At 47.7% G+C, this 21871-nt stretch overlaps 1 protein-coding gene across 10 annotated transcripts in view; it reads left to right on the top strand.

Moving 5' to 3' along the window:
• The window catches only part of RRBP1 (ribosome binding protein 1), a 441849-nt gene that overhangs the window by 315536 nt on the left and 104442 nt on the right, over window positions 1–21871 (top strand). For all 10 annotated transcript variants that reach the window (XM_069607556.1, XM_069607549.1, XM_069607553.1 and 7 more), the window contains one exon: window positions 811–903. In XM_069607556.1, coding sequence (XP_069463657.1) covers window positions 811–903 — 93 coding nt within the window. The remainder of the gene's footprint in view (window positions 1–810; window positions 904–21871) is intronic.

Below are 21871 nucleotides of genomic sequence, written 5' to 3' on the forward strand. Positions count from 1 at the left end.
GGCTTTCATGCGTAGATTTTTAGTCGGTTAGGGAACTTGTTACGCTGAATCTTCTGAACTGGTGAATTCCTGTACAGAGATTGGGCCTCATTCCGAGGCTGGAGGTAAGGGTTAACGGTCACCGTTAATGGCAACGGTGACCGTTAACACTTACCACCATATTCCGAGTTCCCTTTTGCGGGTTGGCATTTAACGCCTGCTTTTAGCAGGCGTTAAAAATCCAACCCGCAAAGGGACCTTGGAGTAAATTACGGCACCGTAATTTACGGTGCCGTAATTTACTCCTTCCCCTTTCCCATTGAGCCCTATGGGGGCAGGAATGGGGATGAGGAACCGGTATGGTGAATGGGGATTTACCGGTCCCTCCAACCTTGGAATGGACCGGTAATTACTCCATTCACCATGCCGGATTTCCATGGAGTAAATAGCTCCATGGTTGCTTACCATGGTGCTCTTTACTCCATGGATAGCTCCAGCCTCGGAATGAGGCCCATTGTATTCTATGTTGTAGTTGTAGGGGAGCAGTTGAAACTGTGGAAACCATCAAAATCTTCCCCATAGATGTAGAGTAATGCGCACTTTTCTGAAAACAAATGTATTCAAATCAATTTTGATGTTACTTTCTGCGTTGTATTCAATTGTTTTGTATGATCCTTTGACATTTTTATGAAGAGACCATTTGCGGATGCTCCAAAAAAATAAAATAAAAATAAAAAAAATACAATGCTCATTTGACTTGGCACATGTTATAGTGGAGCACAATTTGGAATGTACTTCTAACATCCTTTTTAATTCTTGACCATGTCACAGGAAGAGACGGAGCAGAAGCTCGGTGCACTACAGACGCAGACAAAGGAGGCGTTGCAGTCGTTGTTCCCACACGTTACTCTGGTGTCGGACCAGGTATGGCGTATATTTCTTTTGGCTTCTCTAATATTTAATTGCTTCTCAAAATTGATTCATGTAAAAAATGGTAGCCTATTATGTAATCTGTATGAATGCATTTTTTCCAAAGTATGGAAAACGACACTTATTGTATTTTGACTGATCAAGACCACCATATTCATCTTGACTGCCAGATTTCATAGCCTCTGCTGTCCCCTGATCTGTTGCTTAGGCTTCACAAAGCATTATATGCACTGATGCCTTATAAATTAATGCATTTCTGATGCTTGTTAATCTGCTTAGAATCACATGCTGTGCATATAGTCCGACATCCAGTGCTAATCGCAGAGTATTGCATCTTGTCCTTCGGGGACCGAAAGGGGACGTCGGCATAGGCGTGTCTGTAACACTATCCCTATCGTGACGTGTACCTAAAATCCCTCAAGCGCCGAGGTCACTCAGATTGTTTTTTCCACCCAGATAACTGGTCGCCCTATAGCGGAGCTCTTTCAGAAGAGTCATTGTTTATCTTATACCGACTTGTTGGTTATTCCCCGTTAAGTCACTTTGGTTACAAGAACACCTTCGACAAAGATTTCGGGGATTCGTCTACGGCAGTGGATTTCGGCGCATAAGATCCGGCGGCCGGACTTTCCACGTGGTCAGGCCCTCTGGTCGACCTTTACAGTAGGGAGAGTGGGGTCGGGTGGCCATATTTTCGGTATGTCTTTCCTCCTTTCCCCCCCTTTACTCTTTCGGTCTGGTCATCTTTCCCTTTGGCTATGGAAAGGACTCCTTTTTGGTTATGCCCTAAGTGTAGGCTTAGATATCCTTGGAAGGATTAACACAGGACGTGCAACGCCTGTCTCCCCTTAGAGCACGACGAAAAGCGGTATGTGGCTTGCAAACTCCTTCGGCCCAAGACCCTTAAGGAGCGCCGTGTAAAGCGGTGGGCCGCATACGGTATGTCGCGGGTGGAACCCCCTTCCCCCACCGTCACACCCGCTGAGAGTGACAGGGGCACCGCAGATGACCAAACATCCATTGGGGATGTGATAAACCTCAAGGCGGACACTTCTAGGTCCACCACGCTCGTCCCCGACCCTTTAAGGCCTGACTCTGGTCTCGCTGCAGGGAAAACACCCGGCGAGAGGGGCGTACAAACGCCTCACACTAAGCATACAAGCCCTACACCAGTTTCGGCATCCGCATTGAAAAAGGTGAAAGCACCAGCAGGACCGCCGAAACTTTCAACGGGTTCCTCGGATTGCGCAGATCCAAAGCCTTTCCCGCATCCGCAACAGCGTCTTGCGACTGGGCAATCTAAATCGAGTAAGGGCATTACTCCAAAAACTTCACACGTCGAAACACAGAAATCCGACGGTCCCGAAGGCCGCGGTACGCCTGAAAACTACGACTAGGCATCTAGTCGAAAAACCGACCGCTAGGCCCTCTAACGTCACGGAAGGTACTATACCCACCGATAGACCATCGGAACAATTATCCCACGCCGATTCGGCAGTTATCGAAGACCGCATTGAGAGGATTACGTCAGCGGTGGGTCTTACCCCAGTTCTGCCTAAAAACATGGGCCATGCCGCCGAAAACATTTCGGATGCGGATTCAGGCCCTGATTCTCACAATACTTTTGAGGATAGCCAAGAAACTCTTTCAGACACCCTAAGACAATCTTTTCGACGCTGTAGGGTGGGAGACTATGCTTTTCCTCCCATAGGGCCATCTGGGTCCTTTAAATGGACTAGAGAGAAATTCAAAGGGTGCAGCTGGAAAGAATTATCAGTTTTTCTGACCCTGTCCCTCAATTCTCTTCTCACTATCAAGAGGAGCAGCCCTCTGTCCCAGTCCAATCTGAAGACATTGGCCACTTGGACACCTATAGGGACATCTACACTGAAGAAGCTTAATTTCTACAAGCTTATGAAGAATAGTAGGATACCACAGACAATTGGGAAGAAACCCAACAGGAGGTTACAGAACCATAAACACTTCCACTTCAAATTGAAGACACAGATGTATTGTGTTAAGACTCCCCTCCATCCACTCCGGCTCGTCGGGCCTCGCCTGTAGATGACCAAATGGCCTTCAACTCGATGTTAAAGGCCGCTGAACATTTTCATATATCTGCTCAAGAGGCAGTGCCTGAGCAGGATTTTGTAGAAAATATCCTTAAGGAAAAACCTCCATCTAGCCAGGCCATTCCCCTCCTTAACTCCATCAAGAGAAGGTTGGCCCCTTCCTTGATATCACCAGCTCAAAACCGAGCAGTGAACCCGAGAGTCGAAAAATTATTTTGGCCGTCTCCATCCGACCCTCTATACTTGAAAGGGCACGCCATCCCCGACTCGCTGGTAGTAACTACCACCCGAAAAAGGGCAGGGGTACCCCTTGCCACAGGGGAGGCACCTCCGGACACGGAGTCAAAGAAACTGTATTCGCTAGGCAAACGTGTCACCTCGGCAGCTGCATACACTATGCGGATAGCAAATAATACCATGCTATTGGCAAGCTATGCTGGCGCTCAGTGGAACCTGCTCCAGGAAGGCGTTCAAGAGGGTCCCGAACCCGTCAAATCCAAGCTTCTTGCTAGCATTGTCAAGCGAAGACAAGTGAACCAGAATGTGATCCAAAACGCCCTGAACACGGCTGAAACAGCAGGCAGGTCTCTTGCCCAAGGGACCCTACTAAAAAGACACACTTGGCTGCGTACTTCTGGGTTTAAACCCGAAACGCAAGCGTCTCTCATCAATAAGCCAATTGAAGAAGCTAACCTCTTCGGGAAAGCGGTTGATGAGGCCTTGGAAACAGCCAAGGAGGAGCATGACACTCTTAAGTCTCTGCAACAGATCACACAACCCCCTCCCCCCCACCCCCCCAAGAGAGGTAACATCTCAACGGTCCTTTCAAGGGCAGTCCCATGAAGGTCCAACAACTACTGGTCGAGGGGGGCGATTGACATCTTTCCTCACTGCATTGGAGGGGATAACTTCAGATCAGTGGGTCTTAAAGACAGTCGCCCACAGGGTACTGCATGGAATTTGCCCGACCTCCACAGTTCAGACCGCCACGCTCACGGTGCCTTTCACTGGACCATCTGGAGATCCTGAAGCAAGAGGTGGAAGCACTGCTGGGAAAGGACGCCATAAAATCCGTCCCTATTCTTCAGGTAAACAAGGGTATTTATTCAGTGTACTTCCTTGTACCCAAAAAGGACCTCACCATGCGCCCTGTTCTAGACCTGCGCCCAGCAAACAAGTTCATAAAACCCCAAAAGTTTTGCATGGTAACACTTCAGGAAGTGATCCCACAGCTGAAACAAGGGGACTACATGGCAACATTGGACATGAAAGATGCATACTTTCATATTTCAATGTTGCCAGCGCACAGGAAATATCTAAGGTTCATGATAGAGGACAGGCATTACCAATTCACGGTACTCCCCTTCGGCATCACCCAAGCGCCAAGGGTGTTTACTAAAGTCCTGGCAGTTGCTACAGCACTCCTGCGCAGACTATCAGTCCCAATACGACGACTGGCTCATCACAGGGGACTCTTACAACACATGTCTTTTGTACACCCAAAAAACAGTAGATCTTCTTTTCAGTGTGGGTTTCTCAATCAACGAAAAGAAATCGTCTAGTCCACAGTCAAACAAAACAATTTCTGTGAGCTCTAATTTGGACGGAAGACAGGCTCGTCTTCCCCTCCAACGAAAAGGTTCAGACCATGCTTTTTCAGATTCCTCAATATGTAGCCAGTCGCGAGGTGACGGTACGCAAAGCTATGCGCTTGCTAGGAATGATGGCATTGTGCATATACTTGGTTCCCCATGCGCGGCTGCGCATGAGTCCCATGCAAGAGTGGCTCAACAGCCAGTGGTGTCAGGCCAGCGGACAATGGGAAGATCTGGTAGTTGTCTCGCCAGCCCTCGTTCTCTCTCTCTGCAGTGGTGGTCAAGAGAGAACCTCTTGAAGGGGATGACCTTCACCACCCCTGCAGTGGAAGCCTCTCTCACGGCAGACGCATCTCTTTTGGGGTGGGGGGGGGCTCACCTGCTTCACCAGACAGCACATGGAGTGTGCTCCCCTCAGGTTGCATCCAATATATAAATTTACTGGAGCTATTAGCGATGTTCAAAGCATTTGAAGGCCTTTCAGGTTCAAATACAAGGGAAAACAGTGCTGGTTCTAGCAGACAGCACTACAGCAATGTATTACCTGAACAAACAGGGGAGCACTCGCTCTCCAGGGCTATCCAAGCTGTCCCAAAACATTTGGATATGGACTCTCAAACACAAGATGTTTTTGTTGTCCCAGCATGTTCCAGGGGAACTCAATTTCTGGTAGACGTACTCAGCAGAGATATTCCTCTTCACAAAGAATACAAATGGCGTCTACACAAAGACATTGTAGCCAACGTCTTCACAGAATGGGGCTTCCCAGAGATAGACTTGTTCGCAACTCAGGAGAATGCCCAATGTCAAGACTACGCCTCCAGGTACTCCCAGAACCGCTCCAAGGGGAACGGTCTATGGATAACATGGTCAGGGAAATTTGTCTACGCTCCCCCCCCCCCCCGGACTCCCCTTCTCAACAAAATAGTGCACAAGATACCAGTTACCATGATACAGGTGGCCCCCATGTGGGCCCGCCAACCCTCGTTCGCTCATCTGATGGAAATGTCCCTCTCTCCACCAGTGAAACTACCCTGCCCGTACAACATGTTGTCTCGAGACAGGGGGGAGACCCTACACCAATGCCCACAAACTCTGAACTTAGCAGCTTGGCTCCTGAGGTCATAGTTTGGACACCTGCAGCTCCCTCAGAGGTGCATGGACATACTCAGGGAAGCTAGGAAACCGAAAACACGTCATTGCTATGCCAGCAAATGGAAACGTTTTGTTCTTTGGTCTAATTCCAAGAGTGTCAATCCCATCGATTTCTCACCCACACACATTGTGCTGTACCTAACCCATCTGTTGGACACTGGGTTGGTCTTCAATTCCCTAAAGGTTCACCTGGCTGCATTGTCGGCCTACACCACATCACAACAAAAAGTGCTGTGGTGGAAAATACTGGTAATTAAAACCTTTATGGAAGGGGTTAGAAGGATTTATCCTCCTATTTCTCACCCAGCTCCTGGGTGGGACCTAATGTGGTTTTGACCAGGCTCATGGGAGCTCCCTTTGAGCCTATGCATAAAGCAAGTCTAAAAGACCTAACTTATAAGACAGCCTTTCTAGTGGCTATCGCTCCTATCAGAAGGGTTAGCGAACTACAGGCTCTTTCTGTTCTAGACCCCTTTGTTACAGTCCACAGGGATAAGGTAGTTCTACGCACGCATCCCAGATTTGCGCCTAAATTCATATCGAAGTTCCATGTGAACCAGTCGATTGAACTACCTACCTTTTTCCAGAATCCCACTAGCATGGCCGAAAGAAGCTAGATGTGCGCAGGGCAGTCATGTTCTACCTGGAAATAACTAAACCACTGAGGAAAACAAACCAATTTTTTGTTTCAGTGGCAGCTGGTAGAGAAGGAGATCCTGTCTCTAAGTCGGCTATCACAAGGTGGATTGTCAAATGCATCACACTATGTTACACTCTTGCTAAGAGAGAACTGCCCTTCAAGCCTAGAGTACACTCTACTCGAGGCACTGGGGCATCCATGGCATTCATTGCAAATGTTCCCCTAGAGTCCATTTGCAAAGCGGCAACCTGGAGTTCTGTACACACCTTTACAAAACAATATTGCCTAGACACTCATTCTAGGTCTAATTCTCAGGTGGGACAAGCGGTACTAAGACATCTTTTCTCTACTGTTACTTCTCACAACCCACCTCCAACTCCGGGTACTGCTCGCTAGTCTATGCACAACGTGTGATTCTAAGCAGATCAACAAGCATTAGAATACATGCATTACTTACCGTTATAGCATTTCTGATGATTGTATCTGCTTAGATTCACATGCGCCTTCCCTACCTCCCCGCTCGGGTGGAAGGATCATAGACGTCTTACTACTTCTCTCTTCTTCATGTACTCACTCACAATAGCCTTGGGCTCCCTTATGGCAGAAGAAATACAATCGGAGGGACCTTGGCGCGTGAGGGATTTTGGGTACACTACACGTCACGATAGGGATAGTGTTACAGACACGCCTATGCCGACGTCCCCTTTCGGTCCCCGAAAGACAAGATGGAATACTCTGCGGTTACCACTGGATGTCGGACTATATGCACAGCATGTGAATCTAAGCAAATACAATCATCAGAAATGCTATTACGGTAAGTAATGCATGTCATATGAATGTATTCTCCATTTGGGATGCATGAGGTAAAGGGGAGGTCTAAGATGTCAGACAAGTGGCTCTCGAGAAAATAGCAAGGAGCAGATTGATCTATTCTGAGTAATTCCCTGTTTTTCTAGGTCTGGAGTTTGAAGGTTCATTTGATCCTTCGTTATGAATTTTTAAGTGTTATTCCTGTAGAACTAGTCACTGACATTTGAGCATATTCCAAGCGCCATGGTTGTGGTAATCGCTGCTAGAAAGATATTCATAAATACATTGAAGAGATTTAAGTAAATGTTCATTGACACAAGAACAAGTGCTCATTTTTTTCAGACAAGTACTCTGTTGGTCCCGGGAAATGAAGATGCATTTATGATCTACCGCTCAAGTGTGTGCTTTTTTTTGTCACTGTATTCACGGTTTTGCATTAAATACTTACTTCTCCCCTCTTAGACCCAATTTAATACAAATTAAATTCTTACTTGAACCTCGCACTGTCTGTCATCAAAGAGTCCTTTCAGTTGGTACACATGAAATTTGTTAGTGAGGACCGGTAATGGGTAATTGACGTGCAACTTCTCTGTGCTCAGTCTTCCTGTGTTTGTCCAAAGTTCCCTGCACCCATGCTCTGCTGGTGCCAAAAGTGTAGGTGAAATAAGTTCCATCCTACTACTGTAAGGGGTTTCCTGCTCATTTTGTATGTACCCTACCTTTTTTACCAAACTTGCCCCATAAGACTGCATCTAATGCTTGATCAGCGGTGCAAAAACTCACAATTGCCCTTGTGAAACCTAAAGTTCCTCATGGTTGTGTTACACCAAGTACACTTCTCTATAGAAGCCACACCATCGAGGTAGGCTCTACTGGTTGGAGGCAGCCTTCACATGACTATTATGGGCTATTGTCTGGTATACACTGGGGATGTTCATAGTGGGACCCTCTATGTAAATTCAGAAATGAAACCAACATATAGATAGTTTGCAAAGGTAGCGGGCGCCCCTCTCTCGATAGAACAAGGCGTGATAACCTGTTCAGTGGTTACTAACCACTTGAGAGTTCGCAGCCACTGCTTTTCTCACTGTGCCTTTCAAGGATAGGAAATATCCATTTGCATATCAGTCTTTGTCCTGCCCAGGGGCAGTCCAGCACCGAAATGCAATGGCAATTCCAACCTGAACGAGAGTACCACCAGCAACCCCATACACGTGTTTCACCCTTGTTGGGGATCATCAGTGAGGTGAAGCTGATGCCTCTCTAAGCACAGTGAGAGGGAGACCACGTCTGGTTGCCCCCAGGAGACCCAGGGTTACCAATCCCAGGTTCCTTGAAATTTGGTTTGCAAAGGTAGCGGGCGCCCCTCTCTCGATAGAACAAGGCGTGATAACCTGTTCAGTGGTTATTAACCACTTGAGAGTTCGCAGCCACTGCTTTTTCTCACTGTGCCTTTCACAGATGGGAAATATCCATTTGCAAATCAGTCCAGCACCGAAATGGGATTGGTAACCCTAGGTCTCCTGGGGGCAACCAGATGTGGTCTCCCTCTCACTGTGCTTAGAGAGGCATCAGCTTCACCTCACTGATGATCCCCAACAAGGGTGAAACATGTGTATGGGGTTGCTGGTGGTACTCTCGTTCAGGTTGGAATTGCCATTGCATTTCGGTGCTCGACTGCCCCTGGGCAGGACAAAGACTGATATGCAAATGGATATTTCCCATCTGTGAAAGGCACAGTGAGTAAAAGCAGTGGCTGCGAACTCTCAAGTGGTTAATAACCACTGAACAGGTTATCAAGTCTGTTATTTCGAGAGAGGGGCGCCCGCCACCTTTGCAAAACTATTTTTCAAGGAACCTGGCATTGGTAACCCTAGGTCTCCTGGGGGCAACCAGACGTGGTCTCCCTCTCACTGTGCTTAGAGAGGCATCAGCTTCACCTCACTGATGATCCCCAACAAGGGTGAAACACGTGTATGGGGTTGCTGGTGGTACTCTCGTTCAGGTTGGAATTGCCATTGCATTTCGGTGCTGGACTGCCCCTGGGCAGGACAAAGACTGATATGCAAATGGCTATTTCCCATCTGTGAAAGGCACAGTGAGTAAAAGCAGTGGCTGCGAACTCTCAAGTGGTTAATAACCACTGAACAGGTTATCAAGTCTGTTCTTTCGAGAGAGGGGCGCCCGCTACCTTTGCAAAACAACATATAGATAGTGTTTGTAACAGTGAGTGGGATGTGTGTGGCCAGATAGTGTCATGGGTACTGCTTGCCAAGATTGATTTCTGGAATCTAGAACAGAGGCCAGATTTTAGGAGGCTACTCTAGTTATAGTGAACAGGGGAACTCTGCGAGGGTAGCCAAAATCCAATCAAGTGTGTGGGGGGTGAGGGGGGGAAAGAGTCCACAATGAGTGCACACAGTGAAGCACACAATAATTCAAATTAGACATGAATGCATCATCATTCCACTTTATTTCGACCAATGGTCATAAAAGCCATACAGAACAGATATAAATCACATGAAATACAATCCATAAAATACAACATCCTATAGATTATACAAATTATGCCAGATGTACCCCTATAGTGGCTATACTTCACATACACAATAGACCAGGAATTCCACTCTCAAATTGATATACATTAGACCACTTTCTAAACAAACTTCGGTTCTGGTCAAAAAATAGAAACAAATGAGTCCATGTCCAATCACTTAACATTTCACGACTTGTTACAGATCGCAGCTTTCCTGACAGAGATTGCCCCTCTTTAAAAAATGTAACAAGGCCCAAGCTGCATACGGAGCGAGAATCTGCCAAAATAAAATAAAGCTGGGCGGCATTGTGTAAAATTAAAATGTCTAAGGACAAGAAGGATTGTAGCCTGTGTGATATGCTGGTAGGCTGGACAAAACAGTACCAAATGCAAAATCTCTTCCACAGATTACCCGCATAAAGGACCGCCTGGGGTATCTGGAAAGCCAGCCCAACTCACCTTATTTGCCCTTAGCATCAAACAGTTAAATCTTACTCCTGTTATCAGCCACCTGTCCCACTTTGTGACTCCAGGTAAGATAGATCTCTTGCAGCCATTAGTCAGATTGACACTTTATAGTCTTATTTGCCTTGACCTGAAGTTCTCTAGACACTTTCGGATCTCTGGCTCCAAGGGTTAGCTGAGCTTTATATGCATTTTTCTGTGCTACTGCATGTATTAAATGCAGAAAAGGACATCCAGTGCAATAACTGGGCAAGCTGCCAGGCATCTTCACAATAGCCTCCTGTTAGGGAGAATTTACAGTTTCTATGCTAATTCCCTTTAACCTTGGAGACCCCCAACCCTTTGTTGGAATCTGAGAGCTTTTTGATTTGTCAACCTCCTGAATGAGTGAGCCTTTTCTCAACCACTCATGCCTTTTCCCTCTGACAAAGATGTTGTGTTCCTTATGATTTGATGAGTCTGGGAAACTCCATAGGCATCTGCTTTTTATATATTGACACACTGCACCCTTTGTGCAGTGCCACTAAGGAGTCCCTTGGACTTCTCTAAATGTTTAAATACATTTTCTTGTGTGAACTACATTTCCCATGAATAGTAAGACAACTTTTGTCTTAACTTTTTCCTTTTTGGATCCAGCACATACCACCTTATGTGGAGTGCTGCGGGGGCTACATGGTAACTCCTTATCCGACTCCAATGGCTTGCTTTTCTCCCGAAGATTCCACATTTTGCTAGATATCCTTTATCCAGCTCTGCTGTTTGGAAACATTTTGACATGGGGCGTAGTGAACCTCGACTCGGCCTTCGATTCGTCTTGCTCGGCTCTCGATCGTCAGCTCCGGAAGTCTGGCATCGTGTATATATAGCATGTCAGTATGCCCCATGTTTCAGTTCCTTTTATCCGTGCGCTTGCGCGCTGCATCGGGAAGACGACTCGCGTTTACCCAACACATTTTTGTACCTAGTTGTACTTTTTCTCAGACAACCTGGACACAATGTCATCTCACAGGGTTTCAGGCTTCAACCGATGCTACAATTACGAGGACAAAATGTCCATGACCGACCCCCATGTGTGTCTGTGTTGCCTAGGTGTTGGTCACGACACAGAGGCCTGCGCGGCATGCTCAAAGATCCTTCCGAAGTCCCTTTGTGAGAAGGCTGGAAAACAGATTTTGGGCCGCCCAGTCGCCAAAACTTTGGCGCGGTCCCTTGTCCGGTCTTCGGATGCCGAGACTGAGGAACTCGCACCCGACAAAGGGATGGAACAACATCACAAGAAGACTAAAACAGTCGCACTCCAACAGCCATCCCTCGTCTTCACAGAAGAAGAAATGGCACCACCGCTATCGAGGGAAGTCCAGCTAGTCATTGGAACGAGGTAAGCCCTCGGCGGGGCCGACCACTCGTGAAGAGTAGAAAAGCTTTAAAACTTCCATGCTTTAAATGTCTAGGCAACAAGCTGCTGTAGGTGTGGCACCGGCACCCAACCAGCAAGCTTTGGCAGCAAAAGCGGCGCTCAGTACTCCCAAGCCAGCCGCACTGTCGACATCAAAAACACATTTGGGTGTCACGCTTACCAGGCATAAGTCGCCTTAAGGCCGAGGCCCATGATACCCATCGGTCATCAGAGCGTCACTCAATGCCAAAGGCTCTTTCGGCACAGAAAGCTTTGGCTTCAAAGCCTATTCTCAAGCCCTCTGCGCTGTCAGTCGGCGACGGTTCATTTGTACCACTGCCGAGATCAAGTTTGTTCGACTCGATGCAATGAATATTTAGCAGCAATGACCCCGATCTAGTCAGCTACGTTTACAGGGGAGCCAGCGGCGTCAATTTCTTCGATGACCAGGCTAATTTATTGATCTGGATATTTCCATGGATCTTGAGTTACAATAATAACAGCCCTATACACATGCAAATATCCAGTTCAGGGATCTGGATCACAGGGTTGTTGACAACCTTGGGTTGAAGGCGTCCACCACACCTCTTCAGGAGTATGAGCTCACTGTCCTTTTGGTTGAGGGTCCCTCAGTTAAGCATAATATGCCATTCAACCCAGCCATTGTGGACCCTTTAGCGTCCTTATGGCAGCATCCTTGTACTATTCCCCTGTGAATGCCAACTTTGCAGGGAAGTATAGACCGGCAATAGGAGACCCTTCATTCCTCGCCACACACCCTTCCCCAGAAGGGTTGGTTATACAGGCTGCCACTATTTACAGCAGACTAGCAGCATCCACTTCCAATCTGCCTACGGACAGAGCGGGAAAGAAATTGGACGCATTGGCCGTAAAGGTGTTCAGTTCTGACAGCATGGGGCGCGCAAAGCCAACAACATAGCCTGTGGTTTCGCCAAGTACTCCTTTGGCTTATGGAAGGCTGTGGAACATGCTGCTGAATATGTCCCTGCCATAAAGGATAGATTTTTACAGCTGGTGGAGGATGGGAAGGAGGTAGCCAAGCAGTCCTTGCAAACGGGCCTGTATGTAGCGGACTGTGTTGGCAGAGCAATGGGTTCAGCAGTATTAATGAGACGCCAAGCCTACCTAAAAACCTCTTGGCTTCTCTCCGAAGGTTGGATATGCCCTTTTGAAGGGCACATGCTTTTCTGTCAGCAAGCAGACGTGTCCTTGGAGAAGTTTAAGGAATCCAAGAAGTTGGCTGCTAAAACACTGGACCTAGCGGCGCAGCCGGCCAAGTCTGCCTTTATCTTTGTCTACCCTATGGCAGGAAGGCGCAGGTCCCGCAAGCCAGGCAATGGCACAGCCGCTTCTCACGTCCTTGAAGTGGCAGACAGACCTCTAGCGACCAACAAGCGTCAACAGCGGCAGGGACACCCATACCCTCTAAGCACCTTTGATTTTCCCCTCCCACAATGCACCTGTTGGTGGATGTTTGCCAGAGCATTGGCCCCAGCGGTAGGAGATAACTTCTGATGCTTGGGTCCTGCAGTTGATTTGGTGGGGTTGTTTTGCCTTTTCTAAAGAGGCCTCCAGACACCCAATCCAATCGATACAGGTGCTCTGTTGTCAAAGGGTGCCGTGGAAGAGGTACCTCCCGATCAGAGGGTCAGGTTGGTACTCCTAGTATTTTCTGGTGCCCAAGAAGGGAGGAGGTCTCCGTCCCATCCTGGAACAAGTTCCTGAGGAAAGACAAATTCAGGATGGTGACATTGAGATAGCTTCTCCACGCTATCGAACTTCAGGACTGGCTAGTGTCAATAGATGCTTATTTCCATGTGCTGATACACCAAAAGCACAGGAAGTTCTTAAGGTTCCTCATAGGGGGCAAGCACTGTCAGTTCAAAGTGCTTCCCTTTGGGTTGACCTCTGCACCAAGGGTCTTCACCAAGCTCATGGCGATAGTTGCGGCTCACCTCGGGACATCCGGAATCCGTGCATTTGTTTGTTTTATTACTTGTATTGCGCACCAGACCCGTGGGTATATGGGTGCATTGCATAAGATCACTCAAATGTACATTTACCTAATGCAATTAGGTTACACATGGGCAAGTTATATACACACAGGCAAATTATGTACATACATGATATATACATTTCTGATGTTTGTTAATCTGCTTAGAATCACATGCTGTGCATAGGTCCGACATCCAGTGGTCACTGCGGAGTATTGCATTTTGTTTTTCGTAGTCGAAAAGGGGACGTCGACAAGGCCTGTCTGTAACACTATCCCTATAGTGACGTGCGTTGTACCCATAATCCCTCACGCGTCGAGGTCCCTCAGATTGTTTTTTTCCGCCCAGCTTCTGGTCGCCTTACGCGGAGCTCCTAGAGAGACATTGCAAATACTTACTACGGACCTCGGTCCTTAATTATACTTATTATATTGTTAAAGATCCCTCCCCTCGACGTTAGCTGTGAAGCTGTTTCTCCGCCGAGCAAGTTTTTGACGGAGGGGAAGAGACGGAGGAGATCCTTCGGCGCTGCCGAACACGTGGCCTGGCCTCGCCGGCCAACATACAGTAGGGAGAGTGGGGGTTCGAACTTTTATCTTCTCTTTGAGAATGTCTTTCTTTCTCCCCCATCTTTCCCTTGGGGTTGTTATCACCAGTTATTATTGCCTCAGCTATGGAGAGGACACCTTTTAAGTTTTGCCCACGCTGTAGGGGCAAATACACTTGGAAGGACAAACACAAGCTCTGTAATCGTTGCTTGCCCCTCGATCATAAGGAGGACAGCTGCGCACCTTGTAAGCTCTTGAAACCAAGAACTCTTAAAGAACGCAAAGTTAAGAGGTGGGCGGACTACGCTATGTCGAAGTCAGTTTCCTCACCCGCTGCCGCTGTTACAGAAAGTGACAAGGAGGGTGATAACTCGACGTCCGTTACGGAAGTCATTAACCCCCAGAAGGAGCGCTCGCGCTCCTTGGCGTCCGTCCCCGGCCCCGACGGGCTCGGCTCACGCCCTGCTCATGGGGATGAACACCCCGGCGACAAGGACGCACACAGACCCCATAGGCCTAAGCACACAACCCACGGCTCTTCTTCGTCGAAGACGAAGGATCCATCAGCGCCGAAGGGGGACACAGGGCACTCCGGCGTCTACCTCAGACCGTAAGGGTCTCAAGCCCCACCTGCAAACGCAGCCGCGACCAGCGATTGGGCTTTCATCAAACTCGGGCGCTACCCCAAAATCATCCGACGTAACGCTCCATAGAGCGGCCGTCGAGGAACAACGCGTAACGCAGGCAACGTCGACACCAGAGTCCTCTACTGACAAACTCATTGTCGAGAGCCTGGCGAGAATTGTTTCCGAAGACACGTAAGCGGACGACGAAACAAATGTCGAATACCGCACAAAAAGCTATAGAAGCGCAGAAAAAGCATAAGAGTAGCCAGGAACTGCCCCTTTCATCTAAGGGCACTTCGGAACTACCTGAGGGCTTTTCAGATGGCAACGGAAACCTTTCTTCGACGTTGTGGGAGCGTTCGAAGCATTTTGAAGGTGAAAACACTGATTTCCCCCCTCTAGACTATTCAGGGGTCCCCCATGAGACCCTTGAAAGACTCCATTCTTGTATGGAGAAAATGGAAAGGTTTTTGGGAAACCAAAACCCACCCACACCCAAAAGACTAAGGGAATGGCCCCAGGATGACCCTAGGGTCAAAATTCCTAGGCTGTTTCCCCCTTCTACAGACGTATATGACCTCACGGAAGAGGAGCAATACCTCCAGGAGGATGATGAGTGTTTGGGTGGAGAGGAAGAACATGAGGAAGAAGGGTTTGCAGAAGATCCTTACACTAGTGCAGGAGCTTTCGAAGAAGATACAGCCTTGGCAATCCCCATCAGTGCACTCAGACCCTGATGTCTTTCACCCTTCTCCTCCCAAGGATTCACCTATTGGAAACACCTCTCCCATAGATGACCAACCTTCACTTAATGCACTATTGCGCAAGGCAGCAGCACATTTTGAAATAGACACAGGGGAGACTCTTCCTGACATAGACTTTGTAGAGAAAGTTATTAAAGAAAAAGCCCCTGTTAGTCAGTCTATTCCGCTCCTGGCTTCTATAAAGAGAAGAATAACTCCTTCCCTTTCCAATCCTGCCTTAGTCAAGGGGTCAACCCTCGGATAGAAAAGCTTTTCAGCCCTTCGCCCTCTGACCCGTTGTACATCAGAGGCCATTCTATTCCGGACTCCCTCGTAGTTACTAATACAAGGAAAAAAGCAGGGGTACCACTATCCACTAGTGAGGCACCACCTGACAAAGAGGGCAAAAAGCTCTACGCACTTGGGAAGAGAATCGCGACGTCCGCCGCCTTTTCAACTAGGATTGCAAATAACAATTCCCTACTAGCTAGCTACGCAGATGCACAGTGGAGCAAGCTGCACAGCGAAGCAGAGGACGCACCAGAACCCCTGCGTTCACGCCTGTTAGCTACAATCTCAGAGGGAACTCTTGTAAACCAGGGCATCGTAAAGAACTCCTTAGATGCCGCAGAGACGGCTGGCCGTTCCCTGGTTCAGGGAACACTTCTCAAACGCCATGTCTGGCTGCGCAATTCGGGATTTAAGCCGGAAACCCAGGCTTCCCTGATAAATAAGCCCTTAGAAGAAACACATCTGTTTGGGAAAGCAGTTGATGAGGCCCTAGAACATGCGAAGAAAGAGTTTGATACCATCAAAACTCTTGACCAAATTTCTAGGCCCCCTAACAGACGCGGCTATGGCAATAGACGCTCCTTTCGTGGCCAACGCCAGCAGCAAACCCAACAGCAATTTTACTCTGCTACCAACTGGCCCTCTAACCAGGGTAACAACACCCAGTTCAGTCAAAGAGGCCAACGCCGTGGCAGGGGAAGAGGTCGCGGCTCCAGCCCCAAAGGTTCCACGCCCAATACCAACAAATGACCCGAAGATTCGGGTCCCCTCCCATGCATCACCGGTCGGGGGCCGGCTAACATCGTTCCTTTCAGCATGGGAGGGAATATCGTCAGACCGCTGGGTATTATCCACCATAGCCCAAGGATACTGCATCGAATTCAACGGTTCCCCGAAGTACAGACCCCTACGGAACCGACGCATGACACCGGAACACCTCACCATTCTTCTACAAGAAGTAGAAGAGCTACTGAAAAAAGAAGCTATAGAGGCTGTCCCCCTATCTCAGGTAACAGAAGGTATTTATTCAGTGTACTTCCTTGTACCCAAAAAGGACTTAACCATGCGCCCTGTATTAGATCTGCGCCCAGCGAACAAGTTTGTCAAACCCCAAAAGTTTCGTATGGTGACCTTGCAGGAAGTAATCCCACTGTTATCACAGGGGGATTACATGACAACACTGGACATGAAAGATGCATACTTTCATATTTTAATGTTGCCAGCGCACAGAAAATACCTCAGGTTCAAGATAGAGAACAAACACTACCAGTTCAGAGTACTACCCTTCGGGATAGCATCTGCACCAAGGGTATTCACGAAGGTACTGGCAGTGGCAGCGGCCCACCTGCGCAGGTTATCCATCCCGGTATACCCTTACCTCGACGACTGGCTCATAACAGGGGATTCTTACGAAACCTGCTTCTCCAACACCCAAAAGACCGTAGACCTTTTGTTCCAACTGGGCTTCTCCATCGCAAAGAAGTCCAGCTTAGACCCCAGCCAAATCAAACTATTCCTAGGGGCTCTAATTCGAACAAAGGACGGCCTCGTCTTCCCCTCCAACGAGAGGGTCCAAAACATGCTGTTTCAGATCCCCCATTATGTGGCAGGTCGAGAGGTGACGGTACGCAAAGCAATGCGCTTGCTAGGAATGATGGCGTCATGTATTTATTTGGTACCTCACGCGCGTCTGCGCATGCGCCCAATGCAAGAGTGGCTCAACAGCTAGTGGTGTCAGGCCAGCGGACAATGGGACGATCTAGTGGTGGTCTTGCAGGCCTTGGTTCTCTCGCTACGGTGGTGGACAAAAGAAAACCTGTTATTAGGGAAAACTTTTGCCACACCCGCAGTGGAAGCCACTCTAACCACAGACGCATCCCTTACAGGATGGGGGGCTCACCTATCCCATCAGACTGATCACGGAGCGTGGACTCCGAGCTTAGCATCCAAGCATATAAACCTGCTGGAACTACTAGCGGTGTTCAAAGCACTGAAAGCCTTTCAGGAACACCTACAAGGAAAGACAGTGATGGTCCTCACAGACAGCACCACAGCCATGTACTACCTCAACAAGCAAGGGGGCACTCACTCTCCAGGACTGTCCAAGCTGTCCCAGAACATCTGGAAGTGGGCTCTTAAACACAACATGTTCCTACTATCACAACATGTACCAGGGGAACTCAATCTGCTAGCAGACAAACTCAGCAGAGACTTCCCACTGCCCGTAGAGTACGAATGGTGGTTACAAGAAGACATCGTCTTCGACGTCTTCACACAGTGGGGTTTCCCAGAAATAGACCTGTTTGCAACTCTGGAAAACTCTCAATGCCAAGATTACGCCTCCAGGTACCCCCAGAACCAGTCCAAGGGGAACGGCCTATCGATTCCATGGTCAGGGAAATTTGTTTACGCTTTTCCCCCCCGAAACCCTTCTCAACAAGATAGTGCACAAGATGCACCAGGAACAAGTTACCATGATACTGGTGGCCCCTATGTGGGCCCGACAGCCATGGTTCGCTCACTTGTTGAAGATGTCTCTATCTCCTCCAGTGAAACTGCCCTGCCCGTACAACATGGTGTCACAAGACAGGGGCAGGACACTGCACCCATGCCCTCAGACCATGAACTTAGCAGCCTGGCTCCTAAGGTCATAGAATTTGGACATTTACAACTTCCACAGAGGTGCATGGACATCCTCAGAGAGGCCAGAAAGCCTAACACTCTTCACTGCTATTCTAGCAAATGGAAAAGATTTGTCATCTGGTGTAGAGGGAAGAGTATCAACCCCGTTGACTGCTCTCCCACACAAATTATTCTGTACCTGACCCATTTACTGGACTCTGGTCTATTATTCAATTCTATTAAAGTACACCTGGCAGCGCTTTCGGCTTAAACCACTTCACAACTCAAAGTATCGTGGTGGAAGATCCCAGTAATCAAAGCCTTCATGGAAGGGGTAAAGAGAATACACCCTAAATAGCAAACCCAGCTCCTGGCTGGGATCTAAATGTGGTACTCACCAGGCTCATGGGGTCACCCTTTGAACTCATGCACAAGGCAACTCTTAAAGATCTCACTCTTGAGACTGCTTTCCTAATCGCTATTACCTCCATTAGGAGAGTATGTGAACTACAGGCCCTTTCGGTTTTAGACCCCTTTGTAACAGTTCACAAAGATAAAGTGGTTCTACGCACACACCCAAGGTTCGCACCGAAATTCATCTCCAAATTCCATGTCAACCAGTCTATAGAACTACCAACGTTCTTTCAAAATCCTTCAAATCTAGGAGAAAAAAGCCTGCATACACTTGATGTACGCAGAGCTGTCATGTTTTACATGGAAAGAACTAGTCCACTGAGAAAGACTAATCAGTTCTTTGTCTCGGTGGCAGCAGGAAGAGAAGGAGATGCAGTTTCAAAATCCACTATATCTAGATGGATTGTACATGCATCACTCTCTGTTTCTCTCTTGCTAAGAGAGAACTATCCTTCAAGCCAAGAGCACACTCTACTCGAGGCACTGGGGCACCCATAGCATTCATTGCAAATGTTCCCCTTGAGTCCATCTGCAAAGCGGCAACCTGGAGTTCTGTACACACCTTTACAAAACACTACTGTCTAGCTGCCCACTCTAGATCTGATTCCCAGGTGGGACAAGCAGTATTAAGACATCTTTTCTCTACTGTTCCTTCTCACAACCCACCTCCAACTCCGGGTACTGCTCGCTAGTCTATGCACAGCATGTGATTCTAAGCAGATTAACAAACATCAGAAGACAATGCATTACTTACCGTAAAAGCATTTCTGATGTTTGTATCTGCTTAGATTCACATGCGCCCACCCTTCCTCCCCGCTCGGATGGAAGGAACATAGACATGCTTTTCTATATCTCTCTCTTTTCTGTACTCACTCACGTCTAGAAGGCTCCCTCAGGGCAGAAAAATACAAACAGAGGGACCTCGACGCATGAGGGATTATGGGTACAACGCACGTCACTATAGGGATAGTGTTACAGACACGCCTTGTCAACGTCCCCTTTTCGACTACGAAAAACAAAATGCAATACTCCGCAGTGACCACTGGATGTCGGACCTATGCACAGCATGTGAATCTAAGCAGATACAACCATCAGAAATGCTTTTACGGTAAGTAATGCATTGTCATATGCGATTCATACTACAGGCAGCAGGCAGGCACATATAGAACTTGAGGGAGTCATGCTTCATGGAGTGGTAGTATATGATATGCAGGAGACAAATCATAGAAGTCGCTGGTGGCTAGAGTATGTAAGGAAGGTAGGCCAGTTAGTCTAAGGTGTCATAGGCCAGCGTCTTTGAGCCAGTTTATTATGCTCCGACGGAAATTTTGGTAAATTTGATCTATTCTTAGTGAGGTGGGTAGCGAGTTCCACAATTGGGCTGCCTTAACCTGGAAACTGCTACCTCCAACTCTAGATAACTTGAATCTAAGGACCAAGAGGCAATTCATATTAGAGAGTCTGGTTGTTCTTATTGCAGGTTTTGTAGTTAGTCTGTCTGACAGGTAACGGGTTGCCGCATTGTTCAGGCATGTCTATGTGAGGGAGGCGACTTTAAGTTTGATTTTATCGTATGTGGACAGCCAATTATTAGTTCTTCTCGTCTCGGAGATATGTTCACTCCTTGCAATACCCAGTGCTGCTCTAAGAGCATTGTTTTGCAGAAATTGGATTTTCTTAATGATTTGTTTGTTGGCCCCTATGTACAAGGCATTACAATAGTCGAGCTTTGATAAAATGAGTGCTCTGGCCAGGGTGATACAACTAGTATTCGACAGGAAAGCTTTGCCTGCTCTAATCAGTTTGCAGGTTTATGCCGAGGCCATGGCGTTAACCTGTTTGTTGAAGGAGAGAGTAGAGTCCAGGTAGAACCCCAGTATTTTTACCTCCTTAGCAGCGGTAATAATATTATGGTCTATGTTAAAGGCCGAGTATTCGGGACTCTGTTTTTTTAGGGTAGAGGGGGTCCCCAGGATCATCTGTCTTGTCATCATTCAGGCATAGCCATGGGTGGCCATCCATGCCTGAATGATGAGATATACCCTATTCACCAAGGCCAAATCCTTGTCATAATCCCCCGTGAGAGGTAGGAGGATCTGAGTATCATCTGCATAGTTAACGTAGGTGATACCCAGATGATCCAGATCATCGAAAAGGGGCTTAGTGAAGATGTTGTATAGGGTAGGTGAGAGGCAAGATCCTTGGGGCCCTCCGCAAGTGATAGGAATAGGGTCAGCAGCTGCCATAGGTGAGAAGACTCTCATTGTTCGATTACTTAGAAAAGATTGTATCCACGCTATGGCTTCTGCTGAGAAGTATGCCGCAGAATCCAGTTGACTGCATAGGACCCGGTAGTCGACCAAGTCAAAATCGGCCGATAGGTCCAGGAGAAGAAGGGCTGATTCCCCTTTATCCCTGAGTTCATCAATTTGGGCCTTCAGGTCTATTAATGCTGTATCGGTCCCGTGCTGGGGTCGAAAACCTGATTGCCTTGCTCCTAGTAGAGAGTTGGAGTCCAGATGCTTTTGTATTTGGGAGTAGGACATTTTATCTATGATTTTCAAAAGAAATGGCAGTGTAGTGGTAGGTAGTTAGTTAGTAGGTATCAAAGGGTCTAGAGTCTGTTTTTTCAATAAAGGGAGCACCCAGGATTCCTTCAAGTAAAATCCCTTCCAACCTGAAGAGAATGAGGCATTGATGAGTTTTGTAATAAAGGGGGCCAGGTCTCTTGGCTGCATCCTTGAGTTGAGCAGGGCATTGGTCACCCTGACAATTGGAGGGTTTGAGTGATATGATCTTTTCCATTTCAATTACGGTGACATTGGAGAACTTAAAGCGGGAAGGTTTGGTGGTGTTATTAGAAGGTTCTTCGGTGATTTTTGGTCGGTGTGCAGCTGGTTAATGAGGCTTTTTTTATAGCAATTTTTACTTCCAAAGTCGTCACTTTATTAGCTAGTGCTTGCTTTATGTTCGAGCACCAAAGTTTATCCTTAATACAATTGTCTGGCACTGGGATGGGAGCTTCTAATTCTTT

Source organism: Ambystoma mexicanum, chromosome 4q (assembly GCF_040938575.1).
Source record: "Ambystoma mexicanum isolate Mex_15411 chromosome 4q, UKY_AmexF1_1, whole genome shotgun sequence".
In the NCBI taxonomy this organism is placed as follows: Eukaryota; Metazoa; Chordata; class Amphibia; order Caudata; family Ambystomatidae; genus Ambystoma; species Ambystoma mexicanum.